The sequence below is a fragment of the Engystomops pustulosus genome, chromosome 8 (genome assembly GCF_040894005.1).
Source record: "Engystomops pustulosus chromosome 8, aEngPut4.maternal, whole genome shotgun sequence".
NCBI lineage: Eukaryota > Metazoa > Chordata > Amphibia > Anura > Leptodactylidae > Engystomops > Engystomops pustulosus.
In genome coordinates this window covers 75,393,807-75,414,201 of record NC_092418.1, presented here as the reverse complement: position 1 = coordinate 75,414,201, position 20,395 = coordinate 75,393,807, and the positions used below count along the sequence as shown (strand labels likewise).

General features: G+C 39.9%; 1 protein-coding gene across 2 annotated transcripts in view; it reads left to right on the top strand.

The window, feature by feature from the left end:
* UBE2G2 (ubiquitin conjugating enzyme E2 G2) overlaps window positions 1–9,351 on the top strand; it is a 45,093-nt gene extending 35,742 nt beyond the window's left edge. For both annotated transcript variants that reach the window (XM_072121276.1, XM_072121277.1), the window contains exons 4-6: window positions 5,595–5,713; window positions 7,662–7,802; window positions 8,455–9,351. In XM_072121276.1, the coding sequence (XP_071977377.1) occupies window positions 5,595–5,713; window positions 7,662–7,802; window positions 8,455–8,567 (373 nt within the window). In that variant the 3' untranslated portion in view covers window positions 8,568–9,351. The remainder of the gene's footprint in view (window positions 1–5,594; window positions 5,714–7,661; window positions 7,803–8,454) is intronic.
* Window positions 9,352–20,395: the final 11,044 nt, after the last annotated feature.

The window sequence follows — 20,395 nt, the reverse complement described above, 5'->3', positions numbered from 1 at the left end:
TGTTGACGCGCATAGCATTACAATCTTGCCAAATTTTACTGCCTTTGAGGCCTTGCAAATGTTGAAACAGTGACTTTTCCAAAAGAGGGTAATGATCTGCCAAATCCCTTATATCATGCATCTTATCTCCTTGGCCACCTCTACAGACTTGATCCTCTTTATAGATAAGCAGCAATCTCTGAAGGCATGAATATATTTGTTCTTAGTGTAGTTAATTGGAGATGATAGGCCAATAAATATTCATAATTAGGCGAGTCAGAATATGTCACAGCTCTGTAGGGAAGGTCAGGCAGGCCGGACGCCCACCACTGAATTTGCAGCCTCGGGACAGAGAATGGCTTGAGGAACCCTGTACAAATGCTGGCGTCACAGAATTTAGTCTAGCCAATGTGTCCGAGGAGATATAGACACCAGGACCATTTTGATTAGATGAACACATACCACCAGATTTGGAGAAGAGTCCTTCAGCTTGGGAAATGTTTTGAGGTCCATTGCTAGGTTCTTCATGAAGTAGATAGAATCTCTCCATTTACAAGTCATAGCTGCATAGATCCCAAGATCCCCCACTGCTGCCATACAAGTTCCTTAGCAGAAAAGGGGAGAACAACAACTTGTGTCTGATGGTAGGAAAGCCATGTGGAGCCTGTAGCCTCTGCTTTACGGCTGTATAATCACTGTGCTTCTGCTTGTGATGGGTGTCATTCTAATTGTAGCTACATAACAAAGGGGCTTCCAGGAATCTGGACAGCTTAACTATATATACGGCTTAGTCATCGTATAAGACAGCGCCAGACTTTGTGGTTCATGTATTCGTACTGTTAGATTCCTTCAAAGTTTTGTTACAGGGACCAAGAGTTCCCTGAGAGCCCTTGTAGGGAATTGTTATTAATGCAGATCTTAGTTTTATTTTATTCAAAAAGTACTCCAGAAATAAACTTTTCCATCCCTGTAGCCCTTACCTGATTGCAATGTACATAATATTGTTCAGTGTGTCAGATTATTTCCTTGTACTGCAGTTACTCTGTGCTGTCTTCTGTGTTACTAATGATTCATCTGGCGAGAATCACATAGGCAGCTAGAGACTGTACCATCTCTACCTGCTGGGGGAAAAAAGTCAAGCAAAATGTTTGTCCCCTGCAGCTTTTTTGGTATATTCCAGTAGCAGGAAGTGAAAGAACAACTTCCTGTCAGATATCCAAATACTAAGTCATTTGTATTAGAAGGATGTTCAGCAGACCTAACGATAGACGGTACCAGACTTGTCTATGGCTTGTGTGGTCATACAGCTTAGCTCCATGTCACTGCTCCTACAACCACTTTAGGGTACAGAAATAAATAACATTTACCATCATATCACCATCATATAGCGCTGTACAGATTAGGGGCAGGGGCATAAACAAATTACAAACTCATAGAAAACAATAGGATTGAGGACCCTGTTCACAAGAGCTTACAATCTATGCGGGGGGGGGGGGGGCATAATGGTCCAGCAATTAACATAAATAAAATGTTATTAATAAAAATGCTGCTGCTTGACCTAGCCTCGGTTTATTACTGCGCTGTTTGTTTCTGTAGTTTCTTATATATTGCTGCTAGTGTGAAAACGTTTTTCTTTGTATTGTGCTCTAAAAACCTATACTGTCTGAAAATGTCTTCATTTTGTTGGTGAAACCTCTGTCCACTTGTGCCAGCTTTCCCCAGCAGCTGCCTCTGTTACATGACGTGTGTCCTCTGAGACGAGCCCTGCAGGCAGATAGTCCCAGCCGCTCACACCCAGGATATTAGAGGAGCGCCGGGTCCTTGCCATTACAGCTTGCTTTGATTTCCTATGTTGTGTGTATGTCAGGGATTTTTCCCCATACAGAAATAAGGCATGTGTACATTTTGGGGGCTTTGAAGTGTGTTTTATGTTTTTGTTTTTATTTTACTGAAACCGCTTGTCTCTGTTTCATTGGTGATAGGTGAAACTGTATTATATTATTAGCTGTCTGCGTTATCAATGAGTTTGTGACATGAAAATTGTGTAATGCATGAGGCGGATCCACCCTTGGAGGTTTACTGTGAGAGTAATAGAGTTTTGTGTGCTGCGTATAGCGGATCCACACCTGCAGATGTTTACCATGAGAATACAATGAATACAATGAGGGTAAAACTAGAGCAGGGTTTATAATGTGATAAAACAGTGGCTGCGCTTGGTATTGCAGCTCAGTCCTAGTCACTTGAGACGTACACGAGGATGAATTATCGGGATGCAGTGCATATGCCATTTGGAAGACGTTTGGGACCACTTTATCCAGCCAATTGGTTTCGGACCCCTGTTATTTGTAATATATTTTACCTGTGCATAGTTGTCATGAGGTTTCATGAAATGAGAGGCTCAGACTGTAGGGCGCGTGTAATTTTCTTGTCTGGCTGACACTTCTACACAATGAGACATACATGTAAGGCTAGAGGTCAAGCTAAATGTTTGTCCCCTGCAGCTTTTTTGGCTGACATGACTAATAACTTGATTTTTGGGTTAATGTTGTTGTGTCTGTATATACCAGTATCAGGTTATGTAATGATCATGTGTCTGTATCTCAAATACTTTATCTTTTGCTTATTAACCCGGTAAAGCGTTGCTACAACTTGTGCTGTGGGCAGAGAGTAAACGGATGATAGTCTTTTCCGTATCCTTGTATTTCTAAATGCATTTCTGCCCCCCCCCCCCCCCCCCCAGTAGATAAAGGTACAAATTCACAATTTACTGACCATTTTTATTTTCTTATTGTTATCACGAACAAAGCGTAAACCCACATGTCATACATCGGGAGAGGTGATGAAGACATTAAATGCTATGCTATCAAATAACTTAATAGAACAAAAAATATAGGTAAATGGGGAAGAATCATATATTTCATGTATAAACTGGCAAAATATGATTTAAGTAGAATTTAAGCACAAGGTACGTTTTGTGCCTAAATTTGTGACTTTTGGCGTCACTGCGCTCCTCATGTCACTTTTTCTAGAACCGGACGTCTCTGGGTATTGTTGCCTTGTGCTATCCAACTGTTTTACTTCAATTTATGGAAGAAACTAAGTTTTAAGTTTAAAGGACTGGTTAGCACAACGCAGTGCAATATCAAATAGCCTTGTGCAACATAAATAAGCATGAACAAAGCAGAAAGCGATGCACAAAAGCGGCCCATACATAAATGCTCAAAATATACACCAAAAATTACTCATTTTATTGATATAAGAGACAAACAAAGAACCATACAAAGACATCTAAAACCATTTAAAACAAATAATGTACATTGAATGACTTAGATCCCGGTCTGGGTCAACCACAAGGACGGCTTCCTCAGGGGACGACGATACGCGTGGGGAGCCGTTCACCTCGCAGTCCCACCTCATTTCCCATTGCTCTACCAACCTCACAGGATCTTTCTCTACATGCCGTAAGATCTCAACCCTGATATCAGCACCTTCACCCCCCCCCCCCCCTCTGTTATTTGCACTTTGCACTTTACATTGGAAACTTACATTGGTCCACAAATTAGGGGGCTTTGACAGTTGTTTCACTTGTAGCACTTGCACTTTATAGGTTTGTTTTATCATCATTGCAGCATGATTTTGGGGCCTTCCATCGCCCTTTACCTGTAATTTGTTGGTTAGGGCGCTATATGCAATATATACTCTATTTTCATGCAATTTATCATGGGTAGAGGTGTTTAGACAGTATTCTTTGTCTGGATTAGAGGTTAGTTGTGGTTGACCCAGACCGGGATCTCCACCTAAGTCATTCTATGTACATTATTTGTTTTAAATGGTTTTAGATGTCTTTGTATGGTTCTTTGTTTGTCTTTTATATCAATAAAATGAGTAATTTTTGGTGTATATTTTGAGTATTTATGTATGGGCCGCTTTTGTGCATCGCTTTCTGCTTTGTTCTTAGAAACTAAGTTTTAGCTGCGGGTGCAGTAGCTGTTCCTAATGGGGAAAAAAACATGTCTCCAGTGAAGGGGAAATCAAGACTGGTGATAAATCTCATACAATATTACTAAACTGATTTATATTTGCAGGATTCTTCTAGAGAACTATGTATAGACTAATATACATATAGCAATTTGCTAGGAGCTACATTGGCATTTGGTTTCCTAACACTACCCAAGCAGGGTGTAAAACTCCATTCCTGGACTGATAAGATCTGAGTCAATTTGTCTATTTCCCTATAAAGTAGGATTTTTGTATTATTTCCTGTACAGACAGTCCCCGGGTTACATACAAGATAGGTGCTTAGGTTTGTTGTTAAGTTGAATTTGTATGCAAGTTGTAATAGGTATATTTTACAATGGTCAAAAAATTTATTTTTTTTTTTTTCCCTGTGACAATTGGATTTTTACAATTTTGTGCTGTCATGGGAACCAGGATTATCAATAAAACTTAATTACAGACACCTTACAGCTGATCATTGCAGCCTGGGACTAGAGTAAAGCATCCAGAGAGCTGCACCAGAGGTCACATTGGGCAGAGAGGTCTGTCTGTAACTAGGGGACCATATGTATTTAAAGGGAACCTGTCATGAGGAAGGTAACTTTTACGTTATAACATGTTCCAATAGCCTTGGCATTTGGATTTCAAAAATGCCTTTGTCGTGCATGCAAATAATTCCAGTGCTTCTTAGTAGTTTCTTTAACTTTACCTGTTCCCTGCCAACAGTGGGGAGTCCCAGGATGGGGTAGGGGACTTCAATCAGCAAAATTTGTGTTCTCAATTTCTCTTCCCTCTGCCTCTCACCTCCTCCCCCGCTTACCTTTGCCCACCATCGCAAGCAGTTCTCATTTGAACTGCCCCTCTTGTCCCCCTTGGACTTCCCAGACACTCTAGCAGGGAGCAGATAATGTTAAGGAAACTATTACAAATAATTATTTAGATGTATGACAAAGTCAAATTTGAAATCGACATGCCAGAGGCTATTGGAACCTGTAATATTGTAAAAATGACATCCCTGATGACAGGTTCTCTTTAACAATAAGTTGTTGAGGTGTAGCCATGGCTGGAACATGTGCAGGTTGCTATTGTAACCCCTGACTCTGAGTTTGATATAACCCCTGAACTTCTAGCACGACTCTATGCAGCTTGGAGTTGGGGTCATATGGTTCATGGTGTCACTTGCTTTTTGTACTTGGTGCTGCACATTATATTGGGGAGACTGTTACTTTCCTGAATGGAGCACGGTTCAAGCCTTTTTATTCTGAAGCATATGTCTATATATTGTCCTGGTTTGTTCTAATCAGATATGTATTCAGTAATGTGTATCAGGGGAACTGGCAGAGGAATTTCTGAGAACCTGGATGTCCGACAAAACCTAGGATTGAATGTCTTTTGATCCGCTATAAAACACTTGTACAAGAGACCACGGCCATGTTGTATTTTAAAAATCAGACGGTCATGGATTGTTTGTGTCTTTTAACATTGTGAGTGCTGGTAATGGAATGCTTTTAGCACTTTCCCTTTTATTTTTTTTTACTTTGGCTTTAGTTGTTTACTGCTATCTATAAATATATAATATCTTATGTATATTTTCTTCTAAATGTGTGATGTCTTTGCAGGGGCCCTGAAGACACGTGTTTTGAGTGCGGAGTATTTCCAGCAATTCTCAGCTTTCCCCTGGATTATCCTCTTAGTCCACCTAAAATGAGGTTTACCTGTGAGATGTTTCATCCAAACAGTAAGTACAATATGATGTGTATATACTGTGTCTTGTCTACATAAGGTGTCATCATGCCATATGCATCAGCCTAGCTGCTTGGCTCACACGCTGTTCTTCTATCAGCTGCAGGAGAATGGGGTCTGAACCGGTTTTTAGCGCCATAGTCAATGGGGGACATACACTCACCGGCCACTTTATTAGGTACACCTGTCCAACTGCTTGTTAACACTTAATTTCTAATCAGCCAATCACATGGCGGCAACTCAGTGCATTTAGGCATGTAGACATGGTCAAGACAATCTCCTGCAGTTCAAACCGAGCATCAGTATGGGGAAGAAAGGTGATTTGAGTGCCTTTGAACGTGGCATGGTTGTTGGTGCCAGAAGGGCTGGTCTGAGTATTTCAGAAACTGCTGATCTACTGGGATTTTCACGCACAACCATCTCTAGGGTTTACAGAGAATGGTCCGAAAAAGAAAAAACATCCAGTGAGCGGCAGTTCTGTGGGCGGAAATGCCTTGTTGATGCCAGAGGTCAGAGGAGAATGGGCAGACTGGTTCGAGCTGATAGAAAGGCAACAGTGACTCAAATCGCCACCCGTTACAACCAAGGTAGGCAGAAGAGCATCTCTGAAGTACATCAAACTTTGAGGCAGATGGGCTACAGCAGCAGAAGACCACACCGGGTGCCACTCCTTTCAGCTAAGAACAGGAAACTGAGGCTACAATTTGCACAAGCTCATCGAAATTGGACAGTAGAAGATTGGAAAAACGTTGCCTGGTCTGATGAGTCTCGATTTCTGCTGCGACATTCGGATGGTAGGGTCAGAATTTGGCGTCAACAACATGAAAGCATGGATCCATCCTGCCTTGTATCAACGGTTCAGGCTGGTGGTGGTGGTGTCATGGTGTGGGGAATATTTTCTTGGCACTCTTTGGGCCCCTTGGTACCAATTGAGCATCGTTGCAACACCACAGCCTACCTGAGTATTGTTGCTGATCATGTCCATCCCTTTATGACCACAATGTACCCAACATCTGATGGCTACTTTCAGCAGGATAATGCGCCATGTCATAAAGCTGGAATCATCTCGGACTGGTTTCTTGAACATGACAATGAGTTCACTGTACTCAAATGGCCTCCACAGTCACCAGATCTCAATCCAATAGAGCATCTTTGGGATGTGGTGGAACGGGAGATTCGCATCATGGATGTGCAGCCGACAAATCTGTGGCAACTGTGTGATGCCATCATGTCAGTATGGACCAAAATCTCTGAGGAATGCTTCCAGCACCTTGTTGAATCTATGCCACGAAGAATTGAGGCAGTTCTGAAGGCAAAAGGGGGTCCAACCCGTTACTAGCATGGTGTACCTAATAAAGTGGCCGGTGAGTGTATATCGGTGTTTCTTTAACAGAAAACTAGTGTAGAAGCCCTGAAATAATTGTAATTACTTACAAAATGGTAGTAAGTGCGATAATTTTCGCCTTTACACCATTTCCATGCAAAAACGGGCACTGGTGAGTGGGTCAGTGCAGGGGCATAGGACTACCAAGACCATACAAAGTTTACCTTTTAACATTGGAATGGTTTTTGCACAAATTTGTCTGCTGGCGCAACCACTGACCTAATAAATCAGGAGGCCTAGGCCTCTCAATGTATCTGGAATTTCCGCAGGGGTGCATGATAAATCTCCCCAATGACTGTTAAGATAGATTATGAATTGGTGGGAAAGGGATTTAAAGCTAGTTATTGCATTATAAATCGGTTTCCACTTGGATTGAAGATACTTACTCAAAGTTCACAGCGTTACCCGCAGCCCCTTCTTCCAGCTGCTCAGTGGATTCTTTACAGTTAGAGTAGCTAAAACTATAGAAAGTTCTCCCCCATTGTGGCAGGATGTATGTCTGCATTTAAAGAAATGCTAGATTATAAGTGCTTAGTGTACTGATGCCTCTTTCTTGCAGTATACCCAGATGGCAGGGTGTGCATCTCCATCCTGCATGCTCCGGGGGATGACCCTATGGGCTATGAGAGCAGTGCCGAGAGGTGGAGTCCTGTGCAAAGTGTTGAGAAAATTCTCCTCTCGGTCGTAAGCATGTTGGCAGGTATGTTCCTCTATGCAGACTTGTTTCATTGTCTTCTATAAACGTAATATGATTGAGGATGATGGAACAGAGCACACTTTGACTCCAGTCTTGTTCTGTGTCAGATAAATCATGCTGGATGATGTGTCTGGAGTAGATAAGACCCGTGGAGTTATACTTTACACCAGCTATTAGTTGATCGAGTTTACGACTGAATTTCTGGCTACCGTGCCTCTTTTCACAACACCAAGCCTTTTCGGGCCAGTCAGAAAACTTTTTAAAAATGTTAATAAATGTGACACACAACATCAGGTGTTTCAGGTGCAAATGACTCCATTATTCCTCCATTGTGTAGAGGGTGGAGAGAGCAGCACCATTCACATTGCTACTATATGTATGAAGTGGTGCCTATCCCAGAACACTATGGCCCCTTTAATCTAATGATCAGTCAGTGCCAGGAGTTGGACTGACACAGAATCTCCTTCAAATGATTCAATTTGGTGGAAGCATGATCCAGAGTCCCCCCTCCCCCTCCCTCCAATACTTCCATGCTGATCTCTCATCATCCACAATGGTTGTAAGATTTGGTGGTGATATCCTCGTCTGACTATATACAGTTTATATATGCTATAACATTATTTTAATGGGAAGATATATTTTCTTTACTTTTCAGAACCCAATGATGAAAGTGGTGCAAATGTCGATGCCTCAAAGATGTGGCGTGAAGACAGGGAGCAGTTTAACAAGATAGCCAGGCAGACGGTGCAGAAATCTCTGGGATTGTGATGGGATCCTTCAGTATTGCACATCTAGAAGGAGGATTTCTGTGCATTCATATTACTGCCTAAGAGATACTGTCAAATAGTCCTTAACATTTTGGGATCACTACGTCTTTTGGAGAATTGCTGTTTAAAGACTCCTCTTGGACTTTGTTTCCAATTGATATGCTCCAATACTGCACATTTAGTATGGAGAATTCTTGTGGGATATCCTGCAGTCCTTGTATCAGAATCCATAGAAAACACTGACCACCTTTCCACAGCTTTATGTGGATTTTGGGTCCATGGCGATTCATAACAGTATTCTCCCGCAGCGCATCAGCAGCTAAATGTATTGGGAATGGCTTTACTGCTCTCCAACCTCTGTGATTTTCTATGGACACACTTTGGTGAACTCTGCTATTTTATGAAGGATACTGACCTATGGGTTGGGGATAGCTAGAACAGGGAAAACTTTCCATTGATCCTGATGCTCATTTTCCCATGATGTATTCTGCAGAACACCCATATAGCTTCATATAAAGGGTCCACAAACTTCCGTATAGTGTTGGTTGCAGTTTATGCTGTTTTTCCTCAAACGCATTATAATCCAGCATTGGGATATTTGGGGGGGGTCTGACCAGCTGTATTGTTATGTTCGGACTCTTCTTTCTGTAATAAAGTAATAAAAATGTGCGTTTGTATTCCCTGACTGCAGAAGGGTCTTCTAATTTACGTAATATCAGTATATGTTTTATCATTCAATGACACTGCAAATGCTGGAAATAAAAAGAATATTTACCTTGACTTAATTTAAAGGGATTGTCCACTTTAAGTTAATAATTGATATTGTTTGTGTAGTGAAAAGTTACAATACAAAAAAGTCCAATATTCTTTCTGTATCAATCCCTCTAGGTTCTGTAGATTTTTGCTTCCTGTAATTCTATAGGAAGTTTCTATGTTTACTTCCACTGGATAAAAATCCAGTCCCTGGTCATGTGATGTCACACAGGTGCACGGCTCATTATATCCCACAGCTCTGATTACTCTGTGTTACTAATGGCTTGTGCACATGCAAATTAAACCACAATAAATAAAGAATTCATTAAAATCTATGCTTAAAAAGCATTGCCCTCATCCCTAAATGGTTCCTTTAGGGTGCTGCTACACAGGGCGCTTTAAATACAACCAACTGACAAGCTTTGAGCAGCGCTGCATGGCTGCCACCCACACTCCACACGCTCTCTTGGTAACATACAAACTCTCGATTACCTTTGGTCCAACAACCACCTCCCTGTTTGGGAGTTCGAATTGGGGAAGACATTCTCTAATACCTAATGGTCGAAATGTTCCTTCCAAGCCCAGAGGGCGGTCATAGCCTTGAAACATATGGAGACTAGCGATAACATTTTAACCAGATGGTATAGAGTACCTTCTCTCCTACACAAATGGTTACCTTCTATACCGGATGTATGTTGGTATTGTGGGTCCTCGAGTGGCACTTGTGGAATTGCCCTTGTTTTCACGATTTCTGGTCTTCTGTACTGTTATTAAGGACACAGCAGGCACCATAAGCCTGAGGCAGCCCTCCTTTTTATGTTTGACATGCCTTTGTCTACCTGACCAGGCATCTCCTCAAGCAAACAAAACAGTCATTCCAAGGAAATGGAAGTCTGACCCCCTCCTACGGTCATTGAGTGACTTGAGGAAGTTGCCCTGACCCAGAGAATGTTATAACTATAACTATATGTTATTGCACAATCTCCCACCAACTGTACCCAATAATGCTGAGAGCTGACGGCTTATTGGATTATCACTGTATTCAAATCTTTTGGGGTTTTCACCTGATTGAATGTCACCTGACATTCAATCAGGTGATTGAAACCGACGAGCTCGCTGGAGTCCTACTTTTACCTGTTTTTAGAGCAGAAAAACAGGCAGACATCCAAATCCAAACAAAATGACACAACTAAAAAATTAAGGTCGTTTTTTTTTTTTTAAATATCTTTCATACTGTTTGAATATTCATTTTGAATGCTGAGTTCTGACCCCTTTTAGCCTCTCTGTAGTGTGCTGTGCCATCATTAATAGAAATGTTAATGACTGGTAGTTTCTCATCAGTCCCTGATTAATACTTCCATAAACCCAAACATCTTATCTTTTGAAGGTCTTTTCTAATTTTGATCCCCCACTGATCCAATAATATGTAGAAACATTTTACAACTCTTCTGTCATATTAGATTTAATAATAATCAGAACTTTCCCTGCTGTTTTTAACCCTGGACTTGGTCTCTTTAATCTCTTCTTCAATTGCAACCAGTCATCATGTCTCTGCCTCCATAGCCTGATGCTGCCACCACTATGTATCACTGTTAGGGTTGTATTTGGCAGGTGATGAGCAGTGTCTGGTTTTCTCCACACATACCTCTTAGAATTGACACCAAACAGTTCAAATGCGTCTCATCAGATCAGAGAATCTTATTTCTCGTAGTCTGGTAGTCCTTCATGTGTTTTTTTTGCAAACTGTACACAGGCTTTCATATGTCTTGCATTGAGGAGAGGCTTCTGTCGGCACACTGTCATAAAGCCCCAACTGGTGGAGGCTGCAGTGATAATTGACTTTGTGCACCATGATCTTGGGGTTATTCCTTACATCTCTCAAGAAGATTCTTCTCCCTGATTGCTTAGTTTGGCTGGAGGGCAGGGTTGAGGAAGAGTTGAGGTTGTCCCAAACTTCTTCCATTATGAAGGCCATTGGGCTATTGAGTGCTGCAGAACTTCTTTTGTAACCCTGGCCAGACTTGTGCCTTGCCACAATCCTGTCTCTGAGCTCCTTGGGCAGTTCCTTAGACTTCATGATTCTGCCTTGACATGCACTCTGAGCTGTAAGGTCTTATATAAACAGTTATGTGCCTTTCCTAAAAAAGTCTTATCAGTTAAAACACAGCTGGACTCCAATGAAGGAGTAGAACTCAAGGAGGATAAGATGGAAATTGACAAGATGGGGAGCAGAGTTTACATTACTGATCAAATAAAAAATAACATTTTGAACTTACCATTTGCCTGCAATGAAACAAATAGTTAAAAATGTAAAGTATCCACTGTATAGCTGTGATTTTTCCCTACTGTGATCAGTCTACGAAGTACAATGCATTCTGGTTCACCATACCAGTAGCCTGGTGTCTTAGATACTCAACCTTTCGGGACGACAGACCAGTATTGTAAGTAATTCTCAGGAGGGCCACTAAGATCACCCAACTGAAGAGAAGGATTCCAAGAATTTTCAGAAAGAAATTAGCAAACTAGAACTCTCTGAGGGATTATATGTGATTACTTGTTTCTGTTATTTGGCTGGTGTTATTTTTAATGGCAAAATATCAAAATGGATATGTATTGAAAATTTTACACACATACTGAATGGGATATATCTCACATGTTTGTTGGCTTCTTGAAGCTGACTCTAGGAGTGTAGTGCGTTTGCATAAAAATTTCACATAGTTTTTAAGAAGTGAAGTTGATCAATCTATATAAGAACTGCTTAAGGAATAGGCCCTGGATGCCTATATATCTATCACATACAGAGATATATGCACACCTGGAATATGCCATTCAGTTCTGAACATTGGTCCATAAAAAGGATGCCCTGGAGCTGGAGAGGGCACAACGAAGAGCCACAAAAATGATAAGGGGTATGGAGAACCTCAGTTATGAGGAAAGATTAGAACAACTAGATTAGTCTGGAAAAGAGACGACAACGAGGGGACATGATTAATTTATATAAATATATGAATGGTGCATACAAAAAATATGGTGGAAAGTTGTTCCAGGTTAATACAAATCAAAAGACAAGGGGGAACTGTCTCCTTTTGGAGAAATCAAGGTTTAATCACCGGAGGCGACAGGGCTTTTTTACTATAAGAGCTGTGAATCTGTGGAATAGCCTGCCTCAGGTGCTGGTCACAGCAGGGACAGCAGAGAGCTGTCTAGATGCCTTTTTACACCTAAATAACACTGATGATTATGTAGAATGGTTTCCCCAAAATCCCTTCTTCATCCAATTCATACCCTTCCTTGTTTGAACTTGATGGACATGTGTCTTTTTTCAACCGTATAAACTATTTAAAGGAAACCTACCACTTGTAGTGGCAGGTTTCTGATGGAAATACCGGGCACCTGGTGCCGGAGCTTATTTTCGTTAGTGTTTTAAACCGCGGTATCGCGGTTTAAAACACTTTTTAAACTTTATAGCGGGCGCAGGCAGGTACGCGCTCGGCGCTTACCGTGCACGCGGCTACATAGGAAGTGAATGAGAGCCGCGCGCATGGTAAGCGCCGAGCGCGTACCTGCCTGCGCCGGCTATAAAGTTTAAAAAGTGTTTTAAACCGCTATACCGCGGTTTAAAACACTAACGAAAATAAGCTCCGGCACCAGCTCACCCTGAGCTGGTGCCCGGTATTTCCATCAGAAACCTGCCACTACAAGTGGTAGGTTTCCTTTTACTATGTAACATATATCTATCATTGTTATATTTAGCTGTTGATCCTATTGGTAGCTGGTGTATGGTACAAAATAACATGCATACAGCTGTAACCAATTAGATCTGTATTACCTTCTTGCTTCTCCTGTTAACCTAATATCAACCAATCACCAATGTTTATACAGAATGGAGACATCCATTTAAAAAAAAAAAATGCTACTAGGACCGATCAGTGTGTCTCCTGCCATAAGTCGGGGTGCTGTTAGTTACTCTTTGTTAGCGTAGAGTTTTTCCTTGCCTGCCTTAGTCATTGAAGTTGCAGTAAGCTGTCAAACCACAATCTGTATATGTCTCATTAGTTTTGTTTTGTCAGTATTTTGACACATTAAACTGCACTCTCAAGTTTTCTCCACACCCATAATATAAAAAAAATATGGAAAATCTGACAGAAGCTTATTTTGACATAACATACAGCAGGTTATTTGTGTTTGCCTGGATTAACCTGGACGAAACTGTTTACATACTATAATTCTAAACTGTATTGTGTAGCACGATATATGTTATGTAGTTATTGGGGAATGTAAGAAATATTCACTGTTGTAAATATATTCAGTATTAGCCCTATAGTGAACAATGAAATAAGGACATTTTGTAAGTAACTAAACCTGGGGAAACTAAACATGGGGAAACTAATGATGACTATTCAGATCATCCGTCTGCGTTCCTCTGTAACCAATTAGGAGAAAACATGTTGCCCTTTCACAACCTATAAATCACCAATGAGTTGTCTTAGGTTACATATAAAGTTTTATCAAATTGAGAGTCTTCTGCTATAAATGCTATCAAATCATTACTCTTGCTCTTACGGCAGCTGTTTTTCCCTGGTGCTGAGAAATCCTTCAGAGAGACTTCTCTTGAATCTGCCACCGGAGTCTTATACTAACCTGGTATCCACAGAATAGAAGATAAGATCACTGCTTAGAAAGAGGAGGCCAGGAATTGTGCCAAAAATCACTTGTGCAGTGAACTTGGAGTCATAGTCTACTACCATCAGGGGCGGTAATGCCAGGAAATGGGCAGTCACCATAGGAACCAATGATGCCCTCCAGTGGATTTGGTCTGGTTAAGCAAACACTTGTTGCATGTTTTCTGGAGCATTAAAATCCCCAGCACATCAATCCAAGGTAACAGGGCAATGTATTTCCAAAAAAATGAGAACTGTAGAAGTTGAATGATTCATCCCCGTAGGGCAGTGATGGCGAACTTTTTAGAGACCAAGTGCCCAAACTACAACCCATAACCTCCTGTTTATCAAAAAAGTGGCAACATGGCAATTTATTCCCCAACTTATTGCTCCCCGCTTTTGTTATAACTTTCAATCGTAACAGTGTTCTGAGGACACCAATACAGTAGATAGGAGGAGCAATTCTTCCTGTTACCCAGAATGTTACATTATTACATTATTTCTAGTTAAGTTAGTAAAGGAATTCCAGATGTTCTGTGACACTTTTCACCTATGTGTCACTTTTTTATGTGACTTTTTAGGTGCAAATCTGCACCTGGTCCAGAGCAGGTACAAAGGAAAGATTTTATTTCACACACTTCAAATGTTTAAAATTTTGCACAGTAACCTGTTTTTTTTTAATTCTGAAATTTTTGCATTTACATTTTTTTTTTTAATTTATTGGTTACTTCTAAGGGTGAGGTAACACCATAAATCGTAAGCATAGATATTTTAAAGCAATCCTGATTGTGGTACTGGCTCACTTCACCCCCCAGTATAGGAAGCTTTTAGGTTGAAGGAAGAGGGGGTTGTGCTTATGTGCTAGCAAATAAACTGCAATTATCCATAGTTGTAACCGTTTATTGTCCAGAATAACAATTAAAGTGCATTACATGTAGTTCTTATGGGCCTTAATGGCACTTTCCTGGGCAGACCATTTGTAGAAGGCAGTAAAAGGTTTTCTGTGTCCTCCATTGAACACACTTGATTTCTATATAATCTTTCCATGTCTTCAGGTGGATGGCAGGAATAATATTTAGAGGACTTGAAGGATGGAATTATAGGGTGTGTAGGGTTTGTAATAGAAAGCCTAATAGGAGCTTAAGCAATAACCCAATAAACTAATAAAGCAGGGAGCCAGGCCAAGCCATAAAAGGCATGTACATTATTACACCCAGAGATTCCCATCTTTTATTATTACAGAAACAAGTATCAAGGGAACACCCAGTCTTGGCAAAAAAGGGGCCTCCAGAAACATGATGTGAAATGGAGCATAATTACGTTGCCACAGGGCAAAATACAGTAACATTACAAGAGTTGCTGTTACAACATGTACAAAAAGTATCGTTGGGCCATTACATGTAACTAATGTTTGCATTGATGATAAAGCGTAGACAAAAGAACTTTGCTGTAACTATGATAAGTCTACACATGTGGCAAAGATTAGGAACTTACAGTTTGAAGAAATGAAATCCCACTTTGATTTTTCCATGACTGTTCTGTAACAAAATGAAAGTTCTGAGCAGCACTGCACAATGTGAATGCTACACCCAGGAGCGAGCCTACGGAGTGTAGCTCCACTTGATTTTTTTTAACTATTTTTTAGTGCAACTGTTCTAGGATTCATGTAGTATGTAGTACAGTAAAAAGTACAGGCGGCCCTCTACTTAAGAACACCTGACTTACAGACGACCCCTAGTTACAAACGGACCTCTGGATGTTGGTAATTTACTGTACTTTAGTTCTAGGCTACAATAAACAGCTGTAACAGATATCAAAGGTGTCTGCAATTAAGCTTTATTGTTAATCCTGGTTCTTATGACAATCTAACATTTTTAAAATCCAATTGTCACAGAGACCAAAAATAATTTGGTTGGGTTACAATTATAAAATATACAGTTTCGACTTACATACAAATTAAACTTGAGAACAAACCTACAGAACCTATCTTGTACGTGACCCCTGGACTGCCTGTATAGTAAAAAATATATAAAATATTTAGACCCAGGAAAGGATAAATGGCCCTTCAGAATAATAAGAATTTCTTCCAACATCCTAATAAATGGAACAAATTTTCATTTGCAGAATTTTCAGCAACACTTTGGCAGTTGGAACTCCACCATATGGACCTATAGATCCTCCATATATTTCCATACACGGGTTGTGTATATGGCTGTGCCATTTGAATGACCCATTATTTATTAACTTGTTTTCAATGTAGCATCAAAGTGAAAACTAATTCTATGTAATAAAGCCTTCCATGACGAATTCTAGTTTCTGTCAAACAAGTATCTTTGGCTATGATCTCCCAGTGCGGACCCTTTAATCAGAGAAGGCTCTCAATATTCTTTAATTATAGGGAATGGTAAAAAGCTGAAAGTGAAACTGTGTGGTTCCAAGATTACAAAATGGTCATGTTATGGTATGATAACTTGTGTAATTCTTAATAAAAATCTACAGGCGGTCCCCTACATAAGAACACCCGACTTACAGACGACCCCTAGTTACAAATGAACCTCTGCATGTTGGGTTACAATGATCAGCTGTCACAGTTATCAAAGGTGTCTGGAATTAACCCCTTCCCGGATGTAGCCCGTTTATAGCTTAATAAGGTGTTCCCATTTCAGCAAATAAATGTTATTTTTTTGTATAATGAAAAGTTATTCAAGTTTCCAATATACTTTCTATATCAAATCTTCATGATTTTCGAGATCTCTGTTTGCTGTCATTTTATGTTTAGTTTCTATGTTTACTTCTAATGGTCAGAAATCTGACCATAGTCACACAGGTGCACGGCTCGTTATATCACACAGCTCTGATTACTCTCTATATGGTACTAACAAGCTGTGCACCGGTGTGACCACGGTCAGATTGCTGTCCACTGGAAGTAAACATAGAAGCTTCCTACTAAATGACAGCAAGCAGAGATCAGTGAACAATTGATACATAAAATTGTAAATCTTTTTACTATACAAACAATAACATTAAGTTGCCGAAATGGGAACACCCCTTTTTAAGGCTCAGCCCAATTTTTTGTATTCTGACATGCATCGCTTTATACAGTTATAATTTTTTGAACACTTTTACTTATCAAAGCGCTTTTGATATTGTTTTTTCATCACATACTGTACTTAATTTTAGTGGTAAATTTTGGCTTATAAGTTTTGTGTTTATTTATAAAAAAAATTTTTTAAACGGATCAATTTTTTTTTTTTCAAATTTGCCATTTTCAACATTCTAAATGATTGAGTTTTCAGGCAGATAGTTTTACCGCCTAAATTAGGTGCTGCATTTCATTTCCCATATGTCTGCTTTACGTTTTCATAATTTTTTTAATGTATGGATAATTTATTTTGATGTCACACGGCTTCCAAATTGAACATTAGTTTTCCATATTTTCAAGAAGAATGCGGAATTGCCTTTTTTGAGATCATTATAGTTTTTAATGAATTTTGAAATATATAATATTGGAAACCCCCTATATATCAACCTATTTTCAAATCTGCACCTCGCAAACTATCAGAAACAGCTTTTAGGAAGATTGTTAAGCCCTTGAGATCTTCAAAGTAATTGAATCAAAATGGAAATTTAGATTGGTCTAATTAATTTAGCCCTAAAATTTACGCATTTCCAAAAGAGAAAACCCATCTTAAAATTTGTTATGCAATTTCTCTTGAGTACAGAGACACCCCACGTTACGGAGGGGGGGGGGGGGTGTATGGGCGCACAGCGAGTCACAGAAGAGAAGGAGTGCCATGCAGCTACCAGTTTTGTTTTATACAACTAATATGGGGAAAAATCTATCGTTTTTGCATCGTTGTTTTCCAAGTGGCATAACACTTTTAATTTTTTGTCTATGGAGCTGGTTAATATCTTGTTTTTTGTTGGACATGTAGAACTTTGCACCAGTATCATTCTGGGGTAGATATGTTTTACAGCGTTCATTGTGTGGGTTCAATAATGATTGGGGTCCTGATTGGAGCTCAGGGCTGCCACGGAACCAATTGGCACCCCCCGATGACGGTGCAGGGAGGGAGGAGCAGAGACCACCAGCAGGCAAATTAAATGCCAGAAATCGGAGCTCACTCTGACCACAGAGTGGTAGTCGGCCCAGCTCTGACGACAAGCTGAGCCAACATCAGCTCTGCATCTGATATATGAGACGCAGAGCACTAAGTGGTTAAGATTTATTGTTTCCTGGTTCTTATGACAATCCAACATTTTAAAAATCCAATAAAGCAATAAAAGTTTGAAAAAGATATAGGGGACATGAGGATTAGCCCTTTAAAGGGCTATCCCCGCGTACAATAGAGGCACCTACCACCCGATCTACCTTAATAGGTAGATCCGTGGTAGTAGGTTTCCTTTAAAGACCGGAGCTCTCTCAGTCATCAATTGCTTACTGCAGTCAGACCCTATTGTATAGTTTTTAGTGCTTTTACTGTCTATGTAAAATAGTGAAAATCCTTTATGCTTCCAATAGTTTTAAAATATATAAAAATACTTTATTGAGCTTTATTTAATTCAAGGATTAATTGATTAACCCTGTTACAAATTTTTCAACCCTGTTGAAAAGTATTCTTTGACATAAAGTTTGGATGGACCTCTTTGTTATGAATATGCTAATAGCAAGTTCTCTGATCTCTGATTTCCTTTGTGGTCCAAGGCTTCAGACAGCAGGTGCAAACTTGTAGGCAAAAAAAAAGTTGGAAACTAGCCAAAGACAACGTTATATAAAAACCAAAAAACATTGGACAGTCCCATAGGTCAAAAAGACATGGAAAGTCAGTAAAATTTAATGCCGATGGTAGGATGGGCACAGTACAATGGAGTGCTTGAGCACAAATCGGGAACACCAATACATAAAGCAATTGTAGGCACTTATTCAGTGTGTCAATAGCCCACCTCCACCCATGAATGTATGCTGAAAAGCTTAAAGATAACTTGATGGTAGGTGCTTATCCCATCCTGATCTTTTCTTATTTTTTAGAATGGCCGTATTTCATAGAAAAAATGCTTTATAACCTATGCAAATAAGCCTGAGATGCTTTACAGTGCGCCTAATGGCTCCACCGATAAGTAATTTATGCACGCCTCCCGGCAGATTGGCATTTGACATGTCACTGGCTCTCCCTCTGCTATTATTGCGCTATGCTGGATCATAGTATTATCCCCCTACATTCTGCTATGATCGCGCACACCATGAGAATAGCAGAGGGAGAGTTGGTGACATTTCTTAGCACGGTGTGGGAGTGCATAAATTACAAATCATTAGAGCTTTGAGGCGCTCATTTGAATAGTTTAAAAAAAACGTATTTTTCTCTGAAATCCAGCCTAAAAGATGAATAAAGAAGGTTATTGGCAATCGGGATGGGACAGGAAGGGGAGCGGAGTATAAGCATCTACCTTCAGTCCTTTAAATGGCTCAGATACCTTAATGTACAGAGGTAAAACTTTTCTAAGCACTTTTACTGTGTTTTAATAACTGGGCCTTAAAATGGGAAAAATTTACTCATAAAGCACATGGTCCAATGAAATGAACATGTTATTCTTTTTAATGTTATCGTCACTCACTGCCTTAAAGGGAAGCACATCAAAATCCAACATATACTCAATACTCACGCCATTCTAACATTTACTGACTTGATGGGACCCAGGAGTAGCAGCAGCCTGCACTAAACTAAGTGTTGTCAATTCAGCTCAAACATCAAAGGCCAACATCAACACAAAACTTGGATATTCACCATATTCTACTATTCTACTTTATCGTATGCCCTCAATAGGACATAAAAACTAAAGAAAATATAGGGCAGACTTATTTTTTTAAGAGTATTGTCTGATTCTAACATTTATTTAAAACATGAAATATAGTAAGGAGTAAAATACTCTAATTATTTTGTTCCAGGGTAAAGGCACATTTAAAATAATGCAACAGTATTTTAAGAGGATGAAATGTATTATCCCCCTATTACAGGTTTAGCACATGGATTACATACTTGTGGTTCCAAAAAAAAAATACTTTAATGTTCTTAATGATGGGATACTTCAGAATTAGCCACTAAGGTGAAGTAATCTGCCTTGGCTGCTACAGCTCTTTATTTTCAGCTATATTTTCTTGCCTGTACGGCGGTCCTTCTTATTAGTAGGAGGGTGGGGGTGCCAGTAGTTTTAGACTGCTGCTACAGAAGGACTGACAGAAGAAATACATAGAATTATAATTGATTTTATTAAAGGGGTTTTATAGAATCAGTAAAATTATGAGATTTCACACTTCACACCAAAATCATCCTAACTGATCCTACATCAATTCCTTTACGATGCTTACCAGGAACCATGCTGGCCTCTGCTTCCTGTTCTCCTCTGACACACAGGAAAT